The sequence below is a fragment of the Copadichromis virginalis genome, linkage group LG7 (assembly GCF_057382275.1).
Source record: "Copadichromis virginalis isolate Kocher_CV1m ecotype Utaka linkage group LG7, C_Virginalis_male_GT1.1, whole genome shotgun sequence".
Lineage (NCBI taxonomy): Eukaryota > Metazoa > Chordata > Actinopteri > Cichliformes > Cichlidae > Copadichromis > Copadichromis virginalis.
The window spans coordinates 67,721,138-67,742,090 of NC_140624.1; the positions used below are offsets into that span (position 1 = coordinate 67,721,138).

Sequence of the window (20,953 nt, forward strand, 5' to 3'; positions counted from 1 at the left end):
TATCCAGCTCCTTCTACTTATCTGTCACATTTTAAGACAACATTAAAAGTGTGAAGATAAAAATAAAAGAGGCTTGTTAAAAGTCAGAAATTGTGGACGTGTGAAAGCTCATTATGCAACGGAAGTAGATGTGCTTTTAAAATCGCACAGAATAGAGGAAAAATGATCCGTGCTCTAACAAAACCAGGACGGGTGCTTCTAAAGAGCCGGAGACAAAGTGGAGAGGAAGAAGCACGAATCTCACTCAATTATTGAATAAAAAAGAAAGAGCATAGGATCCACAGAGATTTGGTCCAGCAGACAAAAAGCAGCAGGAAGTTACAGCAACATACAGAATATCAAAAAGGCAAAGGAAGGAGATCAAAGCCTGGAAACATTCAGAGGATGCCCCTGAAACGGGCAGAACGCGTGCACATCTGGGGTTTGTTACAACCACGTAGCGTTCGTTTGGCTGCAGTCGGCCATCTTTGTTTATACGTGCTCAAAGCTCACCTGAGTGAATGTCCAGGTGAGCTTCATGTGCTTAGTAGTGCCGTAGCTGCACTCCAGAAGCCTGGGTTTGCTGTTCACGTCAACCAGACACTTGTTGTCGTCGTCGTCGATCGTCGGGCTCAGCACTCCCAGGTGAAGCTGCTGGGAGCTGGTGTAGTACACGTTCTGCTGGGAAACAGAGGCGTGCAGTGATGAGGCAAAACACCCGTAGGAGCTTCAGAGTAACAGTCATGGCAATACTAGACTACAGTGTAATAAAACGTTTGACAAATCAAGACAGACCAGCTGAACATAAAAGTTGTCTGTATCTTTAAGGTGTATTGAAAGTGCAGCGCACTGGAGACCGACATCATTAGTTATTTAGGTTTTTTCTTTTTTTTTTGGCCTTTAGAAGTCTCAAATACTCATAAGAATGTATGCATCATATATGATAGGCAGGTGTTAAGGGGTTAAGCTCATATTCTTTCGAATGGCCACCAGGGGGCGACACCTGTGTTTGCATAAAGACTTCTGCTCTTACAGAATTCTGTGGAAAAACCTGAAAACGTGACCTCAACACATTTTTGTTATTTGGGCTGAGTACATTCATTAGGAATAGAAGTTAAGTTGGAATATGTTCCCTTTTTAAATAATTAATAATCAAGTCAAGTGGCTTTATTGTCATTCCCATCATGTGCAGTGGTACAGTACACAGTGCAGCGAGACAACGTTCCTCCAAGACCATAGCGCTACAGACAATCGAGGTCGGCCATATCTGGATATTTTGTTTTTGATGTACTATGTTTACTGTACTCCACTTCTTCTGAAAATTAAAAACAAAACAGACAATCGACACAGGACCACATCAAGTGCAAGTGTGCAGAACTTTGCAAAAATTGCAAAAAAGCAAAACAAAGACAGTTCAACACCAGCCAGAACAGAACGACACAGACACAAGGCAGTGCAATAGAAAAGTGCAACAATGACAGTGGGCTGTGCAAAAGACTGAGCGTTGTGATAATAATGAGGTCCAGTCAGCTTCTAAATAAAACAGCTGGTAGAAACGTCCTGCAAAGAGACGGTTTTTACTTCGAGGCCTTTTTCACTATTACTTTAACAAAGAAGTTAAATCCATACTTCATCAGAGTATTTTTAACACAAACATCAGTATTTCTACATAAGTGATGACTGTGTGTGATTTTCCCATCATTCACTTTTGTCTGCTCACTCCTGTAGCTTGTGTTTGGTCCCAGTTGGGATGTAAGTTTTTCCATTTCTAATATGTACCAAGCAGGGGGAAATCATAGTGATAAATAATGTAATATAGTATTTGTTATCATGCTATAAAACTGGATTTAATCATTTCATTGCAATTCTTGTTTTTCTGTAGACAACAGAAAAACAAGAATAGATCCCCGATGACCCGATGGTTCTGTTTTTTTTAGTAAATTGCATCTTGGGCATAAATATGTTTTTCTTGATCAACAGAGCTCTGTCCTCTCTGTGAAATAAACTGAACCAGGACAGCAGATATACCTCAGTTTTATAACGAAGCAGCTCTGCTGTAGCCTGTATTCACTGAGGGTTTCTGTTATTAGAGGTTAGCTGCAGGGAGGACTGTAAGTAGGCTAATTTCTGAATACTAAGTGTTTTTTTTTTTTACTCTCACCTGCAACATTTTCCATGTCTTTTAACAACATTTTCACTTTTACTGCTGTGAAAAATAAACAAGCCACCTGTAACTGAACTAATTAGGAAGAAAACAGAAAGGAGAGAGGGGGAAATATTTAGTGGAAGGTAGGAGAAGAGAGGTCAGGGGATGATATTAGGTGCCAGTTGAATACTAGCTCAGGAAGTTTTCTTTCCCTTTCCAGGTATGCAAAAGCATGAGGACATGGTAATGAATGCAATAGTTGGTCCAATTCTGAAGCCCACAAAATGTCTAGTGAGGTAAATCAAACACAAACCTTAAGTAGGTTGAAAATTCAAACCGTGTAGCGAGGCATGCATCCCCCCCTTCAAGTCTGACGGAACAGAAAAAGATGAGACAAAGAATCACAGACAACTTGACATGAGTAAAGCAAATGAGAAGGATCAAGGTCGACACGAAATCCAAACAAGCGGAAAAAGTTGAGATCAAGGAGCCGTGGAATAGCAGGCACAGACGCGGCACTGCTGAGAACAAACGGATACACCGGCTGAGCGCTCCGACTCACAGTGTATGTGTTTCCACAGGAGTGTGTGAGAGCTCAGAGGAGGTAATTGATGAGAATGATGACCGCCTTACAGGAACAGGACATTTCTAGATAGGAGCCATTATCACACTGTGAACCAGCCACAGGGCTTTTAAGCTGCTGTTTAAAAACTCCCCGAGACAGACAATGGCACACACTGATGTGTGCGTGCATGTGCTGCGAGCATGTCTGTGCTGCGGAGGGAAAGCTCGTTTTTTTTCTGTGCACGTGCACTAATAAGAGTGATTACATTTGCATCCGTCAATAGATTGATGCTCAGTCTCCAACGGTGGGGCCTTAATACTTTCTCCTGCCTGTCACAGCTATGGAAGAGCAGGAACAGAAGGATTAGCACGGTGCTTCTGTAGACACACAGCAGTCTCTCCTGACAGATGCACACAGTAACAAGCGTGGACAGGAGAAAGCTGGGGGATTATTTTTAGTCTTTAATGTTTACTTTCAGCAGATGAGATTTTAAGAAAGAAAATCATTTTGAATTCATTAAAAAACTGTTTGTGACAAACATCAAATATATAAAAATGAGGAGTGGAGAGGCAGCTGGTCCAGATGATGTAGCTGTGGAAGCATGGAGATATCTGGGAGACAGGGCGGGACTCTTTGATCAGATCGTTTGACACAATCAGAGAATAAGAGCTGCTTTGATGTAGGGTTTGGAGACACTGACAAAAAGACAGGAGGGGGCAGAGCTGACGATGTAAAGGTTTTCCTTGCGAGTGAGAAGGATGGACAGGATTAGAAATGAGTCCATGAGAGGGACAGCTTGAGCAGTTTGGGACGAGGGTTAGGGATTGAGAAGCAAGGCGAGATGGTTTGGATGTGCAGAGGAGGGAGAGTGGATATGTTGGTGAAAGGATGGTGAAGCTGGAGCTACCAGGAAGGAGGAAAAGAGGAAGACCTCAGAGATGATTCATGGATGCAGTCAGATATTATATTTTCAAGTGAAAAGGCCATCTATTGGTAACCAGAAGAATTATGACTCGTGCAAGAGCAGCGTGACAGGTGGATGGCCATTTAAAGCCAGGTGATTTTTCTCAGACTGGTTTCTAACCACAAACGCCCTTTAGCCACTTTCCCTTATTAGAAATAAAAATAAATTTATTTCAACTGGAATAATGTTTTGTGCTTGCACTGTATATACTTTCAAGATTTAGGTTGAGGACAAAACCTTCTGCCTCCACTCAGCCCCGACCCTTAGTGAGGACTTCTTGTGACCAGGAACATGTTATGACTGCAATCAGATCATGCTAATCCTTAAATATATCATTGGGCCTCAAAAAATGTGTTCTTAGTCATGGTCTAAAGTGCGGACCGGCAAATTTTTCTTTGTTGCTGTTTTAATTTGAAGGACTTTAGGAATTGTGTAAAATTTGTGTTTTTCTAGGCACAGATGCGCTTCATTGTCATCCGCAGACACATGTACATAATTCATCCAGCAGACGCAGCCGGCTGGAGCTGAAGTTTGCATGTTACAGTATGTGTTTGGAAGCTCCATCTCTCGCCTCATTGCATATCTATTCAGGGGAGAATAGGGAGAAGCATAACAGAGCAGGGCACCAGGAAGGCGGGGTTTAAAGTATGACGACTTCTTTCTCACCAGTTCCTGTCTGGGGAAAAATGTGTCAACTCCTTCAAAGCCGTGTTCTGATTCAACTCGGTCATCACTGTGAGGAGGGGCTGTGAATTTGGGTAGCTAATTATTTTAATTGCTTCCATAAGCTGTATGTCAAAACCACTGACTGATGAGAAGTGGCCAAATCAGCGAACCAGACTACAGCGTCCCATCGTTTTAGAACAACAGCGTGCCCACACACTGAAAGCACCATCCATCTGTCTCTCTCTGTTTTTCCATCCTCGTGCAAGTCACTCATCGTCAGCTTGTGTCCATAAGGACTGACTCGGTGCTCAGCATTGGATGGGTGATTCACTGACAGGGGCTCTTCGTCTCCTCATTCTCCTAAAACAGCGAGGATTACCCGATCAGGTGAAACTTTTCTCTGTGCATGCCGACTCGTTCCCTAAGTTTCTCTGATATCACACAAACAGTTCATCTAAGCTGAGAAAGCTGCTCTGTCCTCTGGTTTTGTTTTGTTTTTTTGGGATACGCGTGGAGTCGTCAGCTCATCGCTGCGCCGCTGCCAGAATGCGCCGCATGGCTGCTTTCACGGACAGCGCACACTGTGGTAGTGTAAACAGCTCTGCTCTCCTAACAGCTAAAATAGTTGTTTGCACCTGCTTCTGTTTATTTCTCTTTTTTTGCACAAACATTATTAATGTGTCAGAACTTTAAAGATATCGATGCTCATTCTGCAAATTAATGCTAATTGGTTGGTCAAGAACTTCTACCATGATGTAATCTGTTGATGGCACCAAATTTCATTAAAGCTGCAGTTAAATGACCTCAGAAATGTCTGTGAGTATGAGGATGGAGGTGATGCTATCAACGAGCTGCTGCTAGAAATTTTGAACCGCTGCTCATGTTCGTGTTTTTTTCTTTTCCCTTTCTTATCCTCATTCCTATCTATTCCTTTCTGTCATGATCCAAGCAACCAGGAACACACAGGCACAAATGTAATCTTCAAAAAAATGGGTTTTATTATACCCCCCAAAAAGGACAAGATGATTACAAAAATTCAAAATAACTGCTAATTTACATCTGTAGTCTGAGGACAGGTCACATAAAACTTTCTGACAAGCAAAAATCCAACAGGAAGGAGTTAAAAGTAGGAGTGAAGATTTGGGTGCTGTATGGTGTCACATCTCCCCTTACAAAAATATATTTTACTATAAAAAACCCTAAACTTTCATCGATACATAGAAAACGCTGACATTGACGTTGTAATGCTTGAGCTACAGCACCATACAGCCCTATTCATCCTGGATTATCAGAGTCTAGATTAGTGGGTGTGACACAGACACGTACAAGATGTTTATATTTCTGCTGGATTTCATTCGTCTAACAAATAGGGAAGCTGTAACTCACAAATCTGTCTGATCCTGATTCAAAAGGCTGTGGGACTGATCTATTCCATCAGCTCTACGTTACGCCAACAACTTTTCTTTGTAGGTTTGTAATCGTTTTTGACTGAACTGCAAACTGTTGTGGAATAAAAAGCTCATTCAAACAAGCTCTACTTGTTGTTCCTAGAGTATTTAAAAGTAGAATGGGAGGCAGAGCCTTCAGTTTTCAGGCCCCTCTTCTGTGGAACCAGCTTCCAGTTTGGATTCAGGAGACAGACACTATCTCTACTTTCAAGATTAGGCTTCAAACTTTCCTTTTTGCTAAAGCATATAGTTAGGGCTGGACCAGGTGACCCTGAATCCTCCCTTAGTTATGCTGCAATAGACGTAGGCTGCCGGGGATTCCCATGATGCATTGGGTGTTTCTTCTCCTCTCTGCATTTAATCTCTGGCTCTCTTCAACAGTGTGTGTTTTGCCCTCTCTCCCCTCCCCGAGCCTGGTTTATTCCTGTCAAAAGGGAGTTTTTCTTCTCCACCGTTACCAAAGCGCTTGCTCACAGGTTGTCATTTAATAATGGAGTTCTCTCTGTATTAGAATAGAGTCTTTACCTTACAATAAAAAACACCTTGAGGTGACTGTTGTTGTGATTTGGTGCTCTATAACTAGAACAGGATTGAAACTTGAATTAAGCTTCTCTTGTCAGCTCCCCTCTGCACATGTTTGAGGAGGTGAACTCAGCGAGAGAGCAGGGAAACGATGTACAGCACTCAGAAAGTCTGAATCAATCAAGAAAAGTGCAACTGGCACATCTCTAGAATCATTACGCTGAAAAAAAAGCACTCACTTCTCTGTCCATTTCTTAATTGGTCGTCCAGAGATAACGACACAGACACAGCCTTAATGATACTGAGCAGGCAGAGCCACATAAGTGTGAAAGTGACTTTGCTTTATCTGAGACTCCTGGTGAGCTTATTACTGACAGTTAGGGATGTAGTTAGGCAGGCTAATCACTGGTGTTTCCCTCAGCCATCTGCTGCGGTGGTGGAGAGACGACGCAAACGCAACAGCTGCAAAGTTGTCTCAGAACATAATGAAGAGGTTTATCTGGATGAGTGGAGCAGAAGGAGGAAGAGGAGGGAGTTTAAGAGAGAGCGCAAACAATGAGGCTGACTCTAAACACTGGCTGTTTTTCTCTAAAGACACCTACGACGAAACATACTATATGCCCCTCCCACACACACACACACACACACACACACACACACACACACACACACACACACACACACACTCTGAGCGCTCATTACGGTATCAGCACCGATCAGATTGATCCCACTTTTAATAGGCTTACAGTCATTTAAAAACAGATCAGTGATGAGAATCATTCCATATCTCCATTTCATAAACGCAGCTTTTTAATGACCCACAAAACAAACTTGTCTATATGCGACTTATTTTTGTTTTTTGTAAATAAAGAAAGTTACATATAGGAGGGCTGCATGTCTGGTCCACAGATACACGAACAAAGAAAACATGTTTTTACACATCGATTTGGGCAAAGGTTAAAAATGTTCTCAAGTCCAGTAATTGGGTTTCTCTGGCAGACAAACACCCACGTCCACATGCTATTAGCTGAGAGTTTTTAAAGTTTGGTAATTAGTTTGCGTTTCTTTGTGTTAAACAGACTCCCTGGTGAAATACCTCCATCTTAAATCTTTAACGCACAAACAACTTTCCACAAAATGATAAATCAGTGTCGCCTAAATCACAGTCTCGTTATAAAAGAAACGTGATGGCTGGAAGAAACAATTTCCTCCTTCCTCGGCTTCGATGTGTCCCACCACTTGGTTTCTCTTTGTAAATGTCTGTTTTTGCCTTATGGACACTTGCAAACATCAAGTTCTGCTCCAAGATTTCCTGCAGCTCGTTCATTTCCGCCTGGACACACAGCTCCAATATCCTGGTAGTATCACTGTGTGGATCCACAGAAACACACAGGAATGCCAGCACACAGTCATAATTTACACTTCTTTGTGGCGTGTAAACCACAGCTGTGATAACATATCCACAAAAGACGTCTTACTGGCAAAGTCCAACAATAAGCACTCAATTGAGTGCCAGCTAGTTAGTACGTTCACACTGCAAGAAAGCCACACACACACACACACACACACACACACACACACACACACACACACACACACACACACACCGGGTAAACAGCCTCAAAGGTCTAATTTTCAGACTTCATTGATCCAGCCACAAACCAATCTTCTTAGCAAGGCTACACAATATTGAGGCTCACATCAGATTTCTATTACCTGCTTAATTTCCACTGCAATTTCTCGCTATTCTGTCGAAGGAATATTGTCATCAGCACCTCCTGCACACGACTGAAACTAGCCCTCGATCCAACAACAGCATTCATTTCCCAACTTTAGCAAATGAGACACAGAGATGGGTTTCATGTTTAGAAACACTTGAGCGTGTGTGTGTGCAGACAGGCTGGAAACAGTTTTTTTCACCCTTTAGAAATAACAGCTTGCTTGAAAACAATGTAACTTTTTTTTTTATTAAAGTGTATTTGTATAGCATATTGGCTTTGGGAGAAGCAATCATAATGGAAAATTGGACTGCACGAGTGATAACAAGTTGAAACTAAATAACTGCTCCGATGTAGCTTCACATTGTGCTCCCTCTCACTCAGACACACAACCACACACAGACACACACACAGTTGCTATCCATGATTTGTTCTTTGGGTTTTTGGAGTTTAATTGTAATTAATTTTTGTTTATTGTGAGCTTTCCTCTGTTTCTTGGTTCAGTTATTATGTAGATTTGATATTCATGTATTGCTGTAGTTTTTGCACTCGTCAGTTCTTGGTTCCAGTTTCTGTTTGTAGAGTTTATTTTGTTCCCTCAATATGTCCCATCTCACCCTCCTGTTTCTTTTCCCCTGTGTTTAGTTATTGTTTCTAACTTCCTGTTTTATTTTGGTAGTCATTTGTCTCCCTTGCCTTTTATCTAGTTTAACTTTTCTTCTCTGTTCTTCGTGTCTCAATCTTGCTACCCCTCTGTTTCCACTATCCCTCATTTCTCTCATATGTATGCATGTATGTGTATATATATATAAAACTATGAAGTCATGTCGGCTCAGACGTCGCCTGGATCAACAAGGTCCGTGTCAGGTGTTGAGGAACCAGGGCACCCTGATGAGAAGTGGTCTACTGGAACAAGATGGCATCGATGGGCAAGAGATAAAAATAGGATGCTGTTGGAATGCTACTACACAAGTAACCCCAGCGGAAGGGGTTACATGAATAGGATGAGGAACCTATGGCATCTTTGATACCCAACATCCACATTAACAGGATGTGGAGGGTGAAGGTAACAGTGGTCCCAGTGGTAGTCGGAACACTCGGTGCAGTGACTCCCAAGCTAGCCGAGTGGCTCCAGCAGATCTCAGGAACAACACCTGAGAGCTGGGAAAGACAGCAATGCACTATTTGTGTGGTTTGCTTCAGCTGGTTTGTGCCAGACTCGAAGTGTAATCTCCAAAAGGCCGCTCACCTCAACATTTTTCCTGCAGTCAGGTTTTGTTTACAGTCGAGCCGACTGGACCTGAATGCAACATGAAGTCGATAGCTGTGGTCAGACACATTCATATAAGTGCTTTACTGAACACTTGCCAGTGAATTCCGCTCTCTGAGATCACTCTCCTCCTCTGTGTCTTAAATGGCCTCTCTATCCCACCTCTGCCCGTCTATCCTTCTCTTCCTCCCTCCCCTCCTCCGTGTCGGAAAGCTCAGAAAGGAAATTGAGGAACGTTATGCATCATTGGCACTCAGCAGTTCATCAGGTATTCAAAGCCACACACCTAATCTAAAGGACTGGACGAATCAGAATAAAAGGATCTGAACTGGGAATAAAAAGCACTGCAGGGAATAACATTACAAAAGATATTCTGCATGAATAAAGAATAAAGAAGGAAAAGTATCGAAGGCATGACAGAAGACCAGAGGAATACTGAAGACTTTGATGTCTGCTATGAAACGCTTCCTGCTGCTTTTTGCTCTGCCTCCTCGGGCTGCATCTCGCTGATGTCTAATAAACGTGGCATCTTTTTGGCTCCAACCAGCGAGCCCGAGTGAGGACGGTGCCGGCGCAGTTTTACCAAGCGTCTGTATGAGCAGAGTTACTCACAGAGGCCTAAAATTTCATTAGTTTAATTCGAGGAGTGGCAGCTCATGCATGAATGTGTATAAAAATATCCATTAACATAAGAGATTATGGATTTATCCATTATATACTAACATTCTCTAATCCCATGATGATTAGCACAGCAGGTACAGGATAGATAATAACTTCCATTTCATTTTCTGTGCAGTACGCACTCGCACCTCTGATTCTGAAAGCCTAAATATCCGGGGTCTATAAAGTGATTAGTTCCCCTTTGCTGATTCTGTACTGTGTAACGATATTCTGCTCCTATCTTCAGTTATCCCAGCACAGCCCCTAAATATCCCTGTTATCTGAAGACACTGCACAGAGCAGTAGGTAAATTATGGCTTGCTTCAAGTCATTTTTCTTTTGAGGAAGCTGAAATTTCTTGAAAGAATTTTATTTTATTTATTTTATGTATTTTAACACCTAAATATCTGTTCACCAAGGCTAACCGGGAAAAGTGAGTTTTGTTTACCTGTCCTATCTGTGATTAGCCTGAGCCAAACTCATGCTGCAAATGTTACAACTTTTCATAAAGCATCAACCTGTCCTATCTGTGATTAGCCTGAGCCGAACTCATGCTGCAAATGTTACAACTTTTCATAAAGCATCAACCTGCCAAACCTAATTTTAGCAAAACCAGCACACTTAGAATGAAGCTTTTTATTGTGATGAGAAGACGCTCAAAAACCTTCACGGTGGCTTTGCCCGTCTCATTTTCTTACATTTAAAAAATAGATTTAAAAAAAGCCAGTAAGAGATAAAAAAAAAAGGCACCACTCAATTTCTTTATCAGCACCTGCTGATTATGCTTTCCCCCAACGGAGAGAATATATGGAAGGCAAAAAGACGGAGGGTGAGGGAGGAAATGCAAACACAGCTGTTTCAGCAGCTGATGCTGTATTACAGAGTGTGACCCAGAAAGAAAGTTGGATGTTTCCGACATCAAGGCGCCGGTCAAAGCTATTAACTTTAGTGACAATGGAGGCGAGGTTTGGAGTGTCAGAAAGCTTCCCTCGATGCAGCGCACTACGTAGGCGTCTACTTCTGATTATGTGAGCCTCTTTACACAATACTGACAATTTAATATGAATTTTTAATTTTGTGAGGCTGCAGAGCTGTTCAAAGCAGAGAAGAGTGGCAATGCACAGTCCCGCTCGCTCAGTTTTTAAATTGTTTTCTCCGGTCTGCATTAAGAAGGCAATGAGCGTAGCCTTTACCGCCCCTCAGAATTCAATGACCTTAAATCTGCAGCGAGCTGATAGAGTTGTTGATTGGCCTCGGTGACTCGAGCAGAACTTTTCAGCTGCAGAGGCTAAAAAGTTTCCCGTCGCAACTAAAACAGCACGCAGAACGTGAACCTTATTATTGGGTGGTGGGTCTCCTTGCATTTCATTTTAAACCTATGGTGTAATTAGACGTCTAACTCGTGACGGCAGGCGTCCATAGCTCAAAATAACTGATGTTGTGACTATGCAGTCACCTCCGTTTTAAGTTCTTAGCTTGATGGACTCAGCTGGACTTCCTTCTGACTAGAGTGTTTAAAGGAGACCTGTTATGATTTTTCTTATTACCTGTCATATATATAATTCCAGTGGTGAGTGCTCATATTATACATGCCCAGAGTTTATGTACTTGTGAACTTTAGACTCTCCTAAGAAACAGATTCAAGCATTAACGTGTTGTGCTAGTGCAGACTGGGTTTTGGCATAAAACAAACAAAACAAACTGTTGTTATTTACAAAGAGAGCGCAGTGAGAAGACTGCATGTGAGAAGCGACAGCTCAGATTTTTGCAGCAGCCTCTTGCATATGCATTTCTGGGAGATCCTTTCTCAAGCAAGAAAATAAGAGAACATTTAAACCACGTGATTTGCTAACGTTTTTGACGTGCAGTTTGGCGATAACTGAGGTGATATTTAACGCAGAAAAAGCATCTTAACTTTTTGCACTTGATATGGTTGCAGTTACTGCTGCACGGAGGAGGCCTCGCACAGATTTTAGAGCGAGTGTTTGAAGAGAGACGTTTCTCCAATCGTCTAAATTTATTTGCAATACCAGATAAACGTGATAAAAAAGTTAAAGGAGTCATGCAACACCAGCAATGACTCTTTGATGGGTGTCAGTCTGATCTGTGGATTTATGTTAATACACTTTACAAACAACATTTGTCCTCAACGAAGTTTTGTGACACTCACATTAAACTATTATAGTTTCAGGACCATGGACAGCGCACAAGGTTTTCATAGAGACCCACACACACTCAGCTGCATTATAAAAATACACACACACGCACGCACGCACGCACACACGGATGGAGTTTGTTTCAAGCTACAGAAAGCAACGCCACAATATTGTTGCACAGCTTACAGTCTTTGGAGGCTGTTAACTACCAAACCCTGTTTCCATTACAGGGAGTGCAGAATTATTAGGCAAGTTGTATTTTTGAGGAATAATTTTATTATTGAACAACAACCATGTTGTCAATGAACCCAAAAAACTCATTAATATCAAAGCTGAATGTTTTTGGAAGTAGTTTTTAGTTTGTTTTTAGTTTTAGCTATTTTAGGGGGATATCTGTGTGTGCAGGTGACTATTACTGTGCAGAATTATTAGGCAACTTAACAAAAAACAAATATATACCCATTTCAATTATTTATTTTTACCAGTGAAACCAATATAACATCTCCACATTCACAAATATACATTTCTGACATTCAAAAACAAAACAAAAACAAATCAGCGACCAATATAGCCACCTTTCTTTGCAAGGACACTCAAAAGCCTGCCATCCATGGATTCTGTCAGTGTTTTGATCTGTTCACCATCAACATTGCGTGCAGCAGCAACCACAGCCTCCCAGACACTGTTCAGAGAGGTGTACTGTTTTCCCTCCTTGTAAATCTCACATTTGATGATGGACCACAGGTTCTCAATGGGGTTCAGATCAGGTGAACAAGGAGGCCATGTCATTAGTTTTTCTTCTTTTATACCCTTTCTTGCAGCCACGCTGTGGAGTACTTGGACGCGTGTGATGGAGCATTGTCCTGCATGGAAATCATGTTTTTCTTGAAGGATGCAGACTTCTTCCTGTACCACTGCTTGAAGAAGGTGTCTTCCAGAAACTGGCAGTAGGACTGGGAGTTGAGCTTGACTCCATCCTCAACCCGAAAAGGCCCCACAAGCTCATCTTTGATGATACCAGCCCAAACCAGTACTCCACCTCCACCTTGCTGGCGTCTGAGTGGGACTGGAGCTCTCTGCCCTTTACCAATCCAGCCACGGGCCCATCCATCTGGCCCATCAAGACTCACTCTCATTTCATCAGTCCATAAAACCTTAGAAAAACCAGTCTTGAGATATTTCTTGGCCCAGTCTTGACGTTTCAGCTTGTGTGTCTTGTTCAGTGGTGGTCGTCTTTCAGCCTTTCTTACCTTGGCCATGTCTCTGAGTATTGCACACCTTGTGCTTTTGGGCACTCCAGTGATGTTGCAGCTCTGAAATATGGCCAAACTGGTGGCAAGTGGCATCTTGGCAGCTGCACGCTTGACTTTTCTCAGTTCATGGGCAGTTATTTTGCGCCTTGGTTTTTCCACACGCTTCTTGCGACCCTGTTGACTATTTTGAATGAAATGCTTGATTGTTCGATGATCACGCTTCAGAAGCTTTGCAATTTTGAGACTGCTGCATCCCTCTGCAAGATATCTCACTATTTTTGACTTTTCTGAGCCTGTCAAGTCCTTCTTTTGACCCATTTTGCCAAAGGAAAGGACGTTGCCTAATAATTATGCACACCTGATATAGGGTGTTGATGTCATTAGACCACACCCCTTCTCATTACAGAGATGCACATCACCTAATATGCTTAATTGGTAGTAGGCTTTCGAGCCTATACAGCTTGGAGTAAGGCAACATGCATGAAGAGGATGATGTGGACAAAATACTCATTTGCCTAATAATTCTGCATTCCCTGTATGGTGTCTGCCTGCCAGACTGCTGCTCTAGGTCTACACTTGTGTGACCTATGACCTATATTTGACCTGCAGCATATATTTATATGCTTTTCTGAATACAATTAACAAGCTGCCTCTGTCCTGTTGGTAAATTACCCAAAGTTGAATATCATCTCATAGTTTCTTGCCAGATTTGATAAGCTGACTGCGCCCGTGTTTAGATCTCACACGCTGGGCTCTGACTGCACACACGTCCCCCACCTGAGGATTAACCAGGGCCCGGCAGAAGATATAAAGAATTATGGGTAGCACTTTATAATACGCCCCATGACTAAGAGTGGATCCCCTGTAACTACATGGCAATTCAAGGTATTTTATTTACATTTAAATTTAACTATAGTTATTAATATTTACACAGGAAGACACATGAGAATGAGGGGGTGACCAGTCAGGTTTAACAGGAAAGAAAGAAATAATTATACTGTAAGTAGATGTAGGTACTGCAAGTAATTACACGTAGTGTGCAGTTTCTATGGTAATTCTGCTGAAAAACAATGTTTCTCCATCTAACATTAGAGACGGGCTGTACTTAACTATCAGGTCTGTGTGACTTCAGTTGTTCTCTTTCACAGTTACTCTTTAAACACTTTCTAAATGAGTGTTTCCTTCCTCTAATGTACCTACCTTTAAGTATTTGTAGGGAAATATAATTACTTAATTTGAAATAAAATACCATGAAATTCAATTTTCCATTTTTCCCATTACAGGGGAATTAACCCTTTAAGACCTACCATAGAACCAAGTCTGCCAGAGCTTGTATTATATTTGTACATGCTGTGGAGCCATTTTTGGGAGCATTTCAAGTTGATATACATCAATACAACCATTATAGCCCAAATTTTAATAACATGTCTGCATTAAGTGCATAGTAATTACACAAATTGCAAAAAAGTGCAATAAACTACAAAAAAAATTGAAAATTGTTTTTGTTTTTTTAACATATATTTCTAGTTAGAGAAATTTAAGAGGCTTATCCCTCAAAACAAAATAGTTTCCCACCACAGGAAATTTATTTTGAGTGTCTTCATAGTTTTATTTTTGAAATACACCAATTTTTATACACTGCAGGAAAAATGAAAATAAATATTATAATGCAGATTTGCAAAAAACAGCATGTGCATCACAATAAACTATTTCCAGCAGTGCAATATGAGTCCTAAGCATCCCAGAAACGACACAGAAAGTCATAAAGTCAAACATAACTTTTAAAAACACCAGTATAGGCTCATGAGGCCCTGATAGTAAAAAAACTACATTTCCACAAAAATGACGTTACTTCCGGTTTCGGGCAGGACATGGCGGACAAGCGAAAGTTCGCGCTGACGTCTATTCCAACGTAGGAAGTGTTATGAACAGCTGATTGAATCGGCAAAGCGTGTTTCTGGAATATTATGTTTTTGTTGCTGCAAGTGGTTTTTATGCAATTTTTGCAAAGCTTTATGTGGAAGGAAACTGTGACCTAGCACAAGCTGATGGCATAAGATGTAAGTACAACTCCTCCGGTTTCATATGCAAAAAAAAATTATTGCGCTAGCTTACAAGGTTGCAGAGCTACAAGGATTTAAAAGTAGCCCGCTCCGACCGGCTTTAAAGGGTTACGCCCTTTATCACAGGTGTTACTAAATTATACTGCATTGTGAATCATACAAAGCTACCCGACCGAGTCCAACAACGCATCAGATTACTCGTTATCTGAAAGCAGCTGCTTGCAGCACTGAATCCACAAAACAAACTGACCACCTTAAAGCTTTTGTTTTAGTTTTCTGGTACGCACCTCCGCTCTCATTAGCATTGTTTTCAGCGTTAAGTGACAGCAACACACACCCAGGCTGCATGGACCCAACAATAGGCAACTCACAGCTGAACTCAATCGAAGCGCCAGAGAAACTTTACACAGCGATAACACGTCTGTCTGCTGCTTTCAGGGTTTTTTCTGCCCCCAAAGAAACAAAGCAATCAGCAACAGCAAAACATCAAACCATGCTTTAAAAAGCTGTGCATAATGACAAAATGTTTCTGTTTAGAATTGGACAACGTGCTAACTGTGCCTTCTTTCTGTTATGATGTGGAAAAAGATAACACTCACTCATCCCTGCTGCATAATGCAACTTTATGCAAGGGCTACTCTCTCCAAATCCCCCATTTAAACTAACAAAGACTGCAGAGGACTCTAATTATCTGCTACTGACAGCCTGCCTTGGGGGATTTCTCTGTGCGATCAGTATTTATCGGTGTCTCGTGGATTCGAAGCGATAGGACAGAGCGGACGAGAGCAGAATGAAAACCTGAGCCGACTTACTCACCTGAGGCGTCATACCATGGCACAGGTACATGATGGGGACGTTGTCAGTGTCAGGTCCTTGGTCCAGACACAGGTCGTCTCTCAAGCTGTTCTTCAACTGAAAAACAGAGTGAAGGTCAAAATGAAGACGGGATGCTTCTCTACCTAAAACTGACATTATAGGCAGTGAAGCTCAGGAATACAAAATGACAAGACTGCCGTCTAAATCGATTTCATAACAGAGCAAACAGGACACAGGAGGAGGGAATGACAACGTGAAGGGGAACAGAGGAAAACTAAGGACCTAAATACCAGAGGTGTGGACTCGAGTCACATGACTTGGACTCGAGTCAGACTCGAGTCATTAATTTTATGACTTTAGACTTGACTTGAAAAAATGTTCTAAGACTTGTGACTTGACTTGGACTTTTACACCAATGACCTGGGACTTGAATTGGACTTGAACCGGTTTACTTGAAAAGACTTGATATTTTACCCCAAATATAAAATTTAACATGCATATTATATAGAGATTGAAAATGTGACGTCATTCACGGGTAGAACCGCAAAGGATTCTGGGAACTCGTGGCAAGCGGTACTAGCGCAGGCAGGCTTTCAATTAAAATCAGTCACACAGCGATAAAAAGAAACACAAAAATGTCAAGAAGCTGTTGTGTTATTAACTGCAATAGCCGGTCGCATGACAGCCACGGGAAGCCGACGGGTAAAGAGATCGGTTGTTATCGGATTACGTCGTTGAAGAGAAATTGTTCATGTTTCCGAAGTAACAAAGACGCGACGGATGGCCTGGATTGCAGCCATTCAAAGATCAAATATAACGTCCCAGAACACTCCAGCTCACAGGTTAGTCTGCTCCAAGCATTTACACGAAGGTCAGTGTTTTTTAGTAGTTAATACGTCGTTTTTCTTAACATAATTGGTGATATAGGTTACAAGCAAGAACAGAAATTGTCGCGCTATGTTCCTTTATTTATTGTGCATAAATCGTGAATTGTCCTGACACAATATTGCGTTTCGCTTCTGTTATTATGGTACATTGACAAAAACATATACTTTTATTCACAGGATAAAACAGGTTTTTTTGTATCACTAATTGCCCAGTACGATTACAGCATACAATATTATTGTCACTGCTACATTTCTGTGATGTTACCAGAAATTATTTCCACTACTAATTAATTACCGTTGAGCTCAAAGGTCCTATTAATAAACGGTTAACGAATGTGTATTTATGAAGACGATTTGTGAGACTGGTAAACTTATGATACGTACGATGGTCTTTACTTTCTACACGGTGCATTTCAAGGTCCTGTACCCATCCGTTGGTAAACTGTACCTGGACTTGTTGCAGTGACCTGAAGTTACTAAACTTCATGAGTGTATGCACTCACTCCAAGAACCGTATGATTATAAATATGCATATAAATATGCTACGATGAGATAGCTGACTTCATCTAACTAGCAAATGTTGTCCAGGCTACGTTGGTGATTCAGTTTTTTTTTAATGTGTATGATATTTTTGTCATGCGATTTTAAAGCTGGTCCTACAACCGCATCCAAGAATAACATGCAGCTTATCTCAGAACTGTCGGTGAAAATTATTCTTGGAGCTAGGTTTAATTGAGCTGCATTTTAAAGAGGTGCAATTTCACAATTTGTGTATATTTTCTAAGTTCACTATTTTGTCATGTGTTGAGAAAAACACAGATTTAAAAATTACATGGTCTAATATTTACATTTAGCATAACTGCAACATTATTTTTTCGTTGTTTTTTTTTTTAAAGACTCGAAAGGACTTGAAATTCAAAGTTTCAGACTTGTGACTTGACTCGGACTTTTACACCAGTGACTTGAGACTCGACTCTGACTTGCCTGACATTACTTGAGACTTGACTTGAGACTTGAGGATAAAGACTTGAGACTTACTTGAGACTTGCAAAACAATGACTTGGTCCCACCTCTGCTAAATACATAAGACGATGGGCGACAGGTGGAAAACACAGCCGGAACAAATCCAACTAACGAAACAGGGAAGCAAAACTAAACATAACGCACATGAGATGAGGGACTGTCAAAATAAAATAGGAAGCGATAAGAACACTGAGACTCAGGCAAAGACACGTGAGCTTGACACTCGCACGGGGAATAACAGGCATGGAAACACACGACACAGCGGGGAGACAAAACAAAGCAAGCAACAGCCAAACTAGAACACAAGAACCACACAGGACAGGGCCAAGAGAGGAGGAGACACCAAGGAAAGACTGGAGACTGGACACCAAAGAAACAAAACTAAAGAAGAACTAAGAACTAGACATGCAATAAAATCAGAGGATCTCCTAAACTGAAGATCAGAATCTCAATATTCCACAAGTCTAAACAAACACAGGACCCAGACGACCAGGACAAGGTCTGAAATTAAGAACAAAAAATTAACTGTTTTTGTAAAAGAAATCTCTTTACAAAAGTCAAACGTTGTGCTTTTAAGAGGACATTTTTCATTGAAACATTTTTATACGTTATTTTATGTTTTTTTCCCTCTAATTTAAGAGAAATGCCCCGTCCTTTGAGTCCACTGTTTTTGATCCTTTGATATTTTGGAGGGATAACTTATTAAAGAGCTGTAATTCCTTAACCCTTCCTTTTTAATGGGCTGTTAATCCCCTCAAATTACATCCGAGAGAGTGCGCTTTAAACCCAAATTCATTATTTTACTGTCGCTTGAAAGTGTTTTGGGAGTATAATAAAGAAACCAGCTAAGACAGCGATGATGTGGTCCTTTCACCACAACCAAGAAAATGAAGTTAAAGAAAGAAGACGCTCTGTTTAAACGACGTGTGTCTGGTTTTCCTTATGGATGCGTCTTTGTATTCCTCTCATAAGTGGAAGACGAGTGAAGCAGTCTCCTTCTCCCTCTCTATCTGGCTGTCTCTCTACATTATTAATTACTCCATTATGACAGAGTGGTGCACTACACAGCTTTAGCTGCGTGGCTAAAGTGAAGACAAATGGAACCACAGCGGGCTAATTACTGCTCGCCAGGAGAGTTATGCAAACACTTTACACTAACATTCACCTTTTTTGGCAGCTGCAGAGTCATATTTCAAAAAGAAAGAGCATCTTTGCTTTTTGGGTCACAGGTTATTTCCTCAGTTTGGCCACGTTCCACAAAAGATTATGAACTAATTGTTCAAAGTAGGCAAGAGAAAAACTAAAAAGAACTTCAGGTTGTCCTTGCTCCGTCTGTTCTGCTTCATGGCTTGTTTTCTGATCTTAGCAATTATCGCACTGAGTACAGTGCTATTAATCCCTAACCCTCAGAGAGGGAGGATCCTCCAGAGGGCCAATATCGCTGTGCATCGAGCCCATGTTGTAGCCAATATCCGAGTCCACGCTACCCATGGAAGGGTTTTGGCCTAAAGTGAATAATTTACCCTGGTGTCTGTAGGATACTGTTACGTTAGATATACCTTGGGCAAGACACTCAACCCCCGAGTCCTCCGATACATCTGCAGCATGTGCACAGAAAAACAGCGGCTGTGTGCACACATGAGCCCTAGCATTTTATAAATACAGTGGCTTGCTGCTTAAAAGTCTTTGGTGTGGTCATTAAATCTAGAAGGGAACTATAAGTCAAAATGCAGAATAATAATCTGGACCGTCTGTAATTGTTGATCAGTCAATCGTGTTAGTTTCTGCTGCATTTCCATTTCATGCCATCACTTCTTTATGTTATTCTCTCAAAGGGCAACTTAAGTATAGAGCTGAGGTTAGTAAACTTTGATGACTTAGTCAAATCTGATGCCAGCAGAGGAGCTAGCAGTGAAGGGTTAACAGTTTGAATCCCAGTCAGCGTATTCATTTCACTCTGGTAATCAGTATTAACTAATATTAACTATTAGCCAGATGCCTGAAACTACAGTATCGATATCATAGCGTGAAATCAAACTGTTTAATTTGTATAAAAAAATCCAGCCTTGGTAATATACAGCAGAGATTTTTGTACTTTGACCATGTTTACGGATAATAACAATCTGTTAAGCTGCTTCGTGATTCATGACGTGTCATGAATCTTTGTGCGATGACTGATGCGCTCACACATGCATTATTTTCCTCTGTCTCTCTTCCACAGCATGTCTTTATCCTTCTCTCACCCCAACCAATCACAGCAGATGGCCCCGCCCCTCCCTGAGCCTGGTTCTGCTGGAGGTTTCTTCCTGTTAAAAGGGAGTTTTTCCTTCCCACTGTCGCCAAAGTGCTGCTCATAGGGGGTCATATGATTGTTGGGTTTTTCTCTGTATGTATTATTGTAGGGTCTACCTTACAATATAAAGCACCTTTAGGCGACTGTTGTTGTGATTTGGCGCTATGTAAATAAAAATCAATAGAATTGAATTAGTCATGGCTTAGATTCCATGTGATATCAACGGTCACAAAGCCGTGGATAACACAAGAATAAATGATTCATTTATATTAAAGTAAAGATTTTAAAAATTGAAAAACCATGAAAATATTCGTAGTCTTTTTATACAGTCTATAGTTTTTCCTTAATTTAGGCTAAAATTGATGAAATTATAGAAAAAGTGGTCAATGAAGTTAAGTTTCTTAATTTTTACCAAAAACAATGTTTCTTAAAACATAAGCTAATAACTCAGGTCTCTAAGTTCTCCATGTTTTCTGAGATGTTTTTTACCTTTTTTTGATAACATCTTCAGTTTGGGTGACGTT

The 20,953-nt window shown here is 41.1% G+C and overlaps 1 protein-coding gene across 2 annotated transcripts in view; it reads right to left on the bottom strand.

Annotated features, from left to right (window-relative positions):
- LOC146706705 (polypeptide N-acetylgalactosaminyltransferase 18-like) overlaps positions 1 to 20,953 on the bottom strand; it is a 194,890-nt gene that overhangs the window by 15,779 nt on the left and 158,158 nt on the right. Inside the window, exons 9-10 of one of the 2 annotated variants that reach the window (XM_085464923.1) lie at positions 16,227 to 16,322; positions 493 to 660 (exon numbers count right to left, since the gene is read on the bottom strand). In XM_085464923.1, coding sequence (XP_085321049.1) covers positions 493 to 660; positions 16,227 to 16,322 — 264 coding nt within the window. The remainder of the gene's footprint in view (positions 1 to 492; positions 661 to 16,226; positions 16,323 to 20,953) is intronic. The other variant, XM_085464925.1, reaches the window with a different exon arrangement.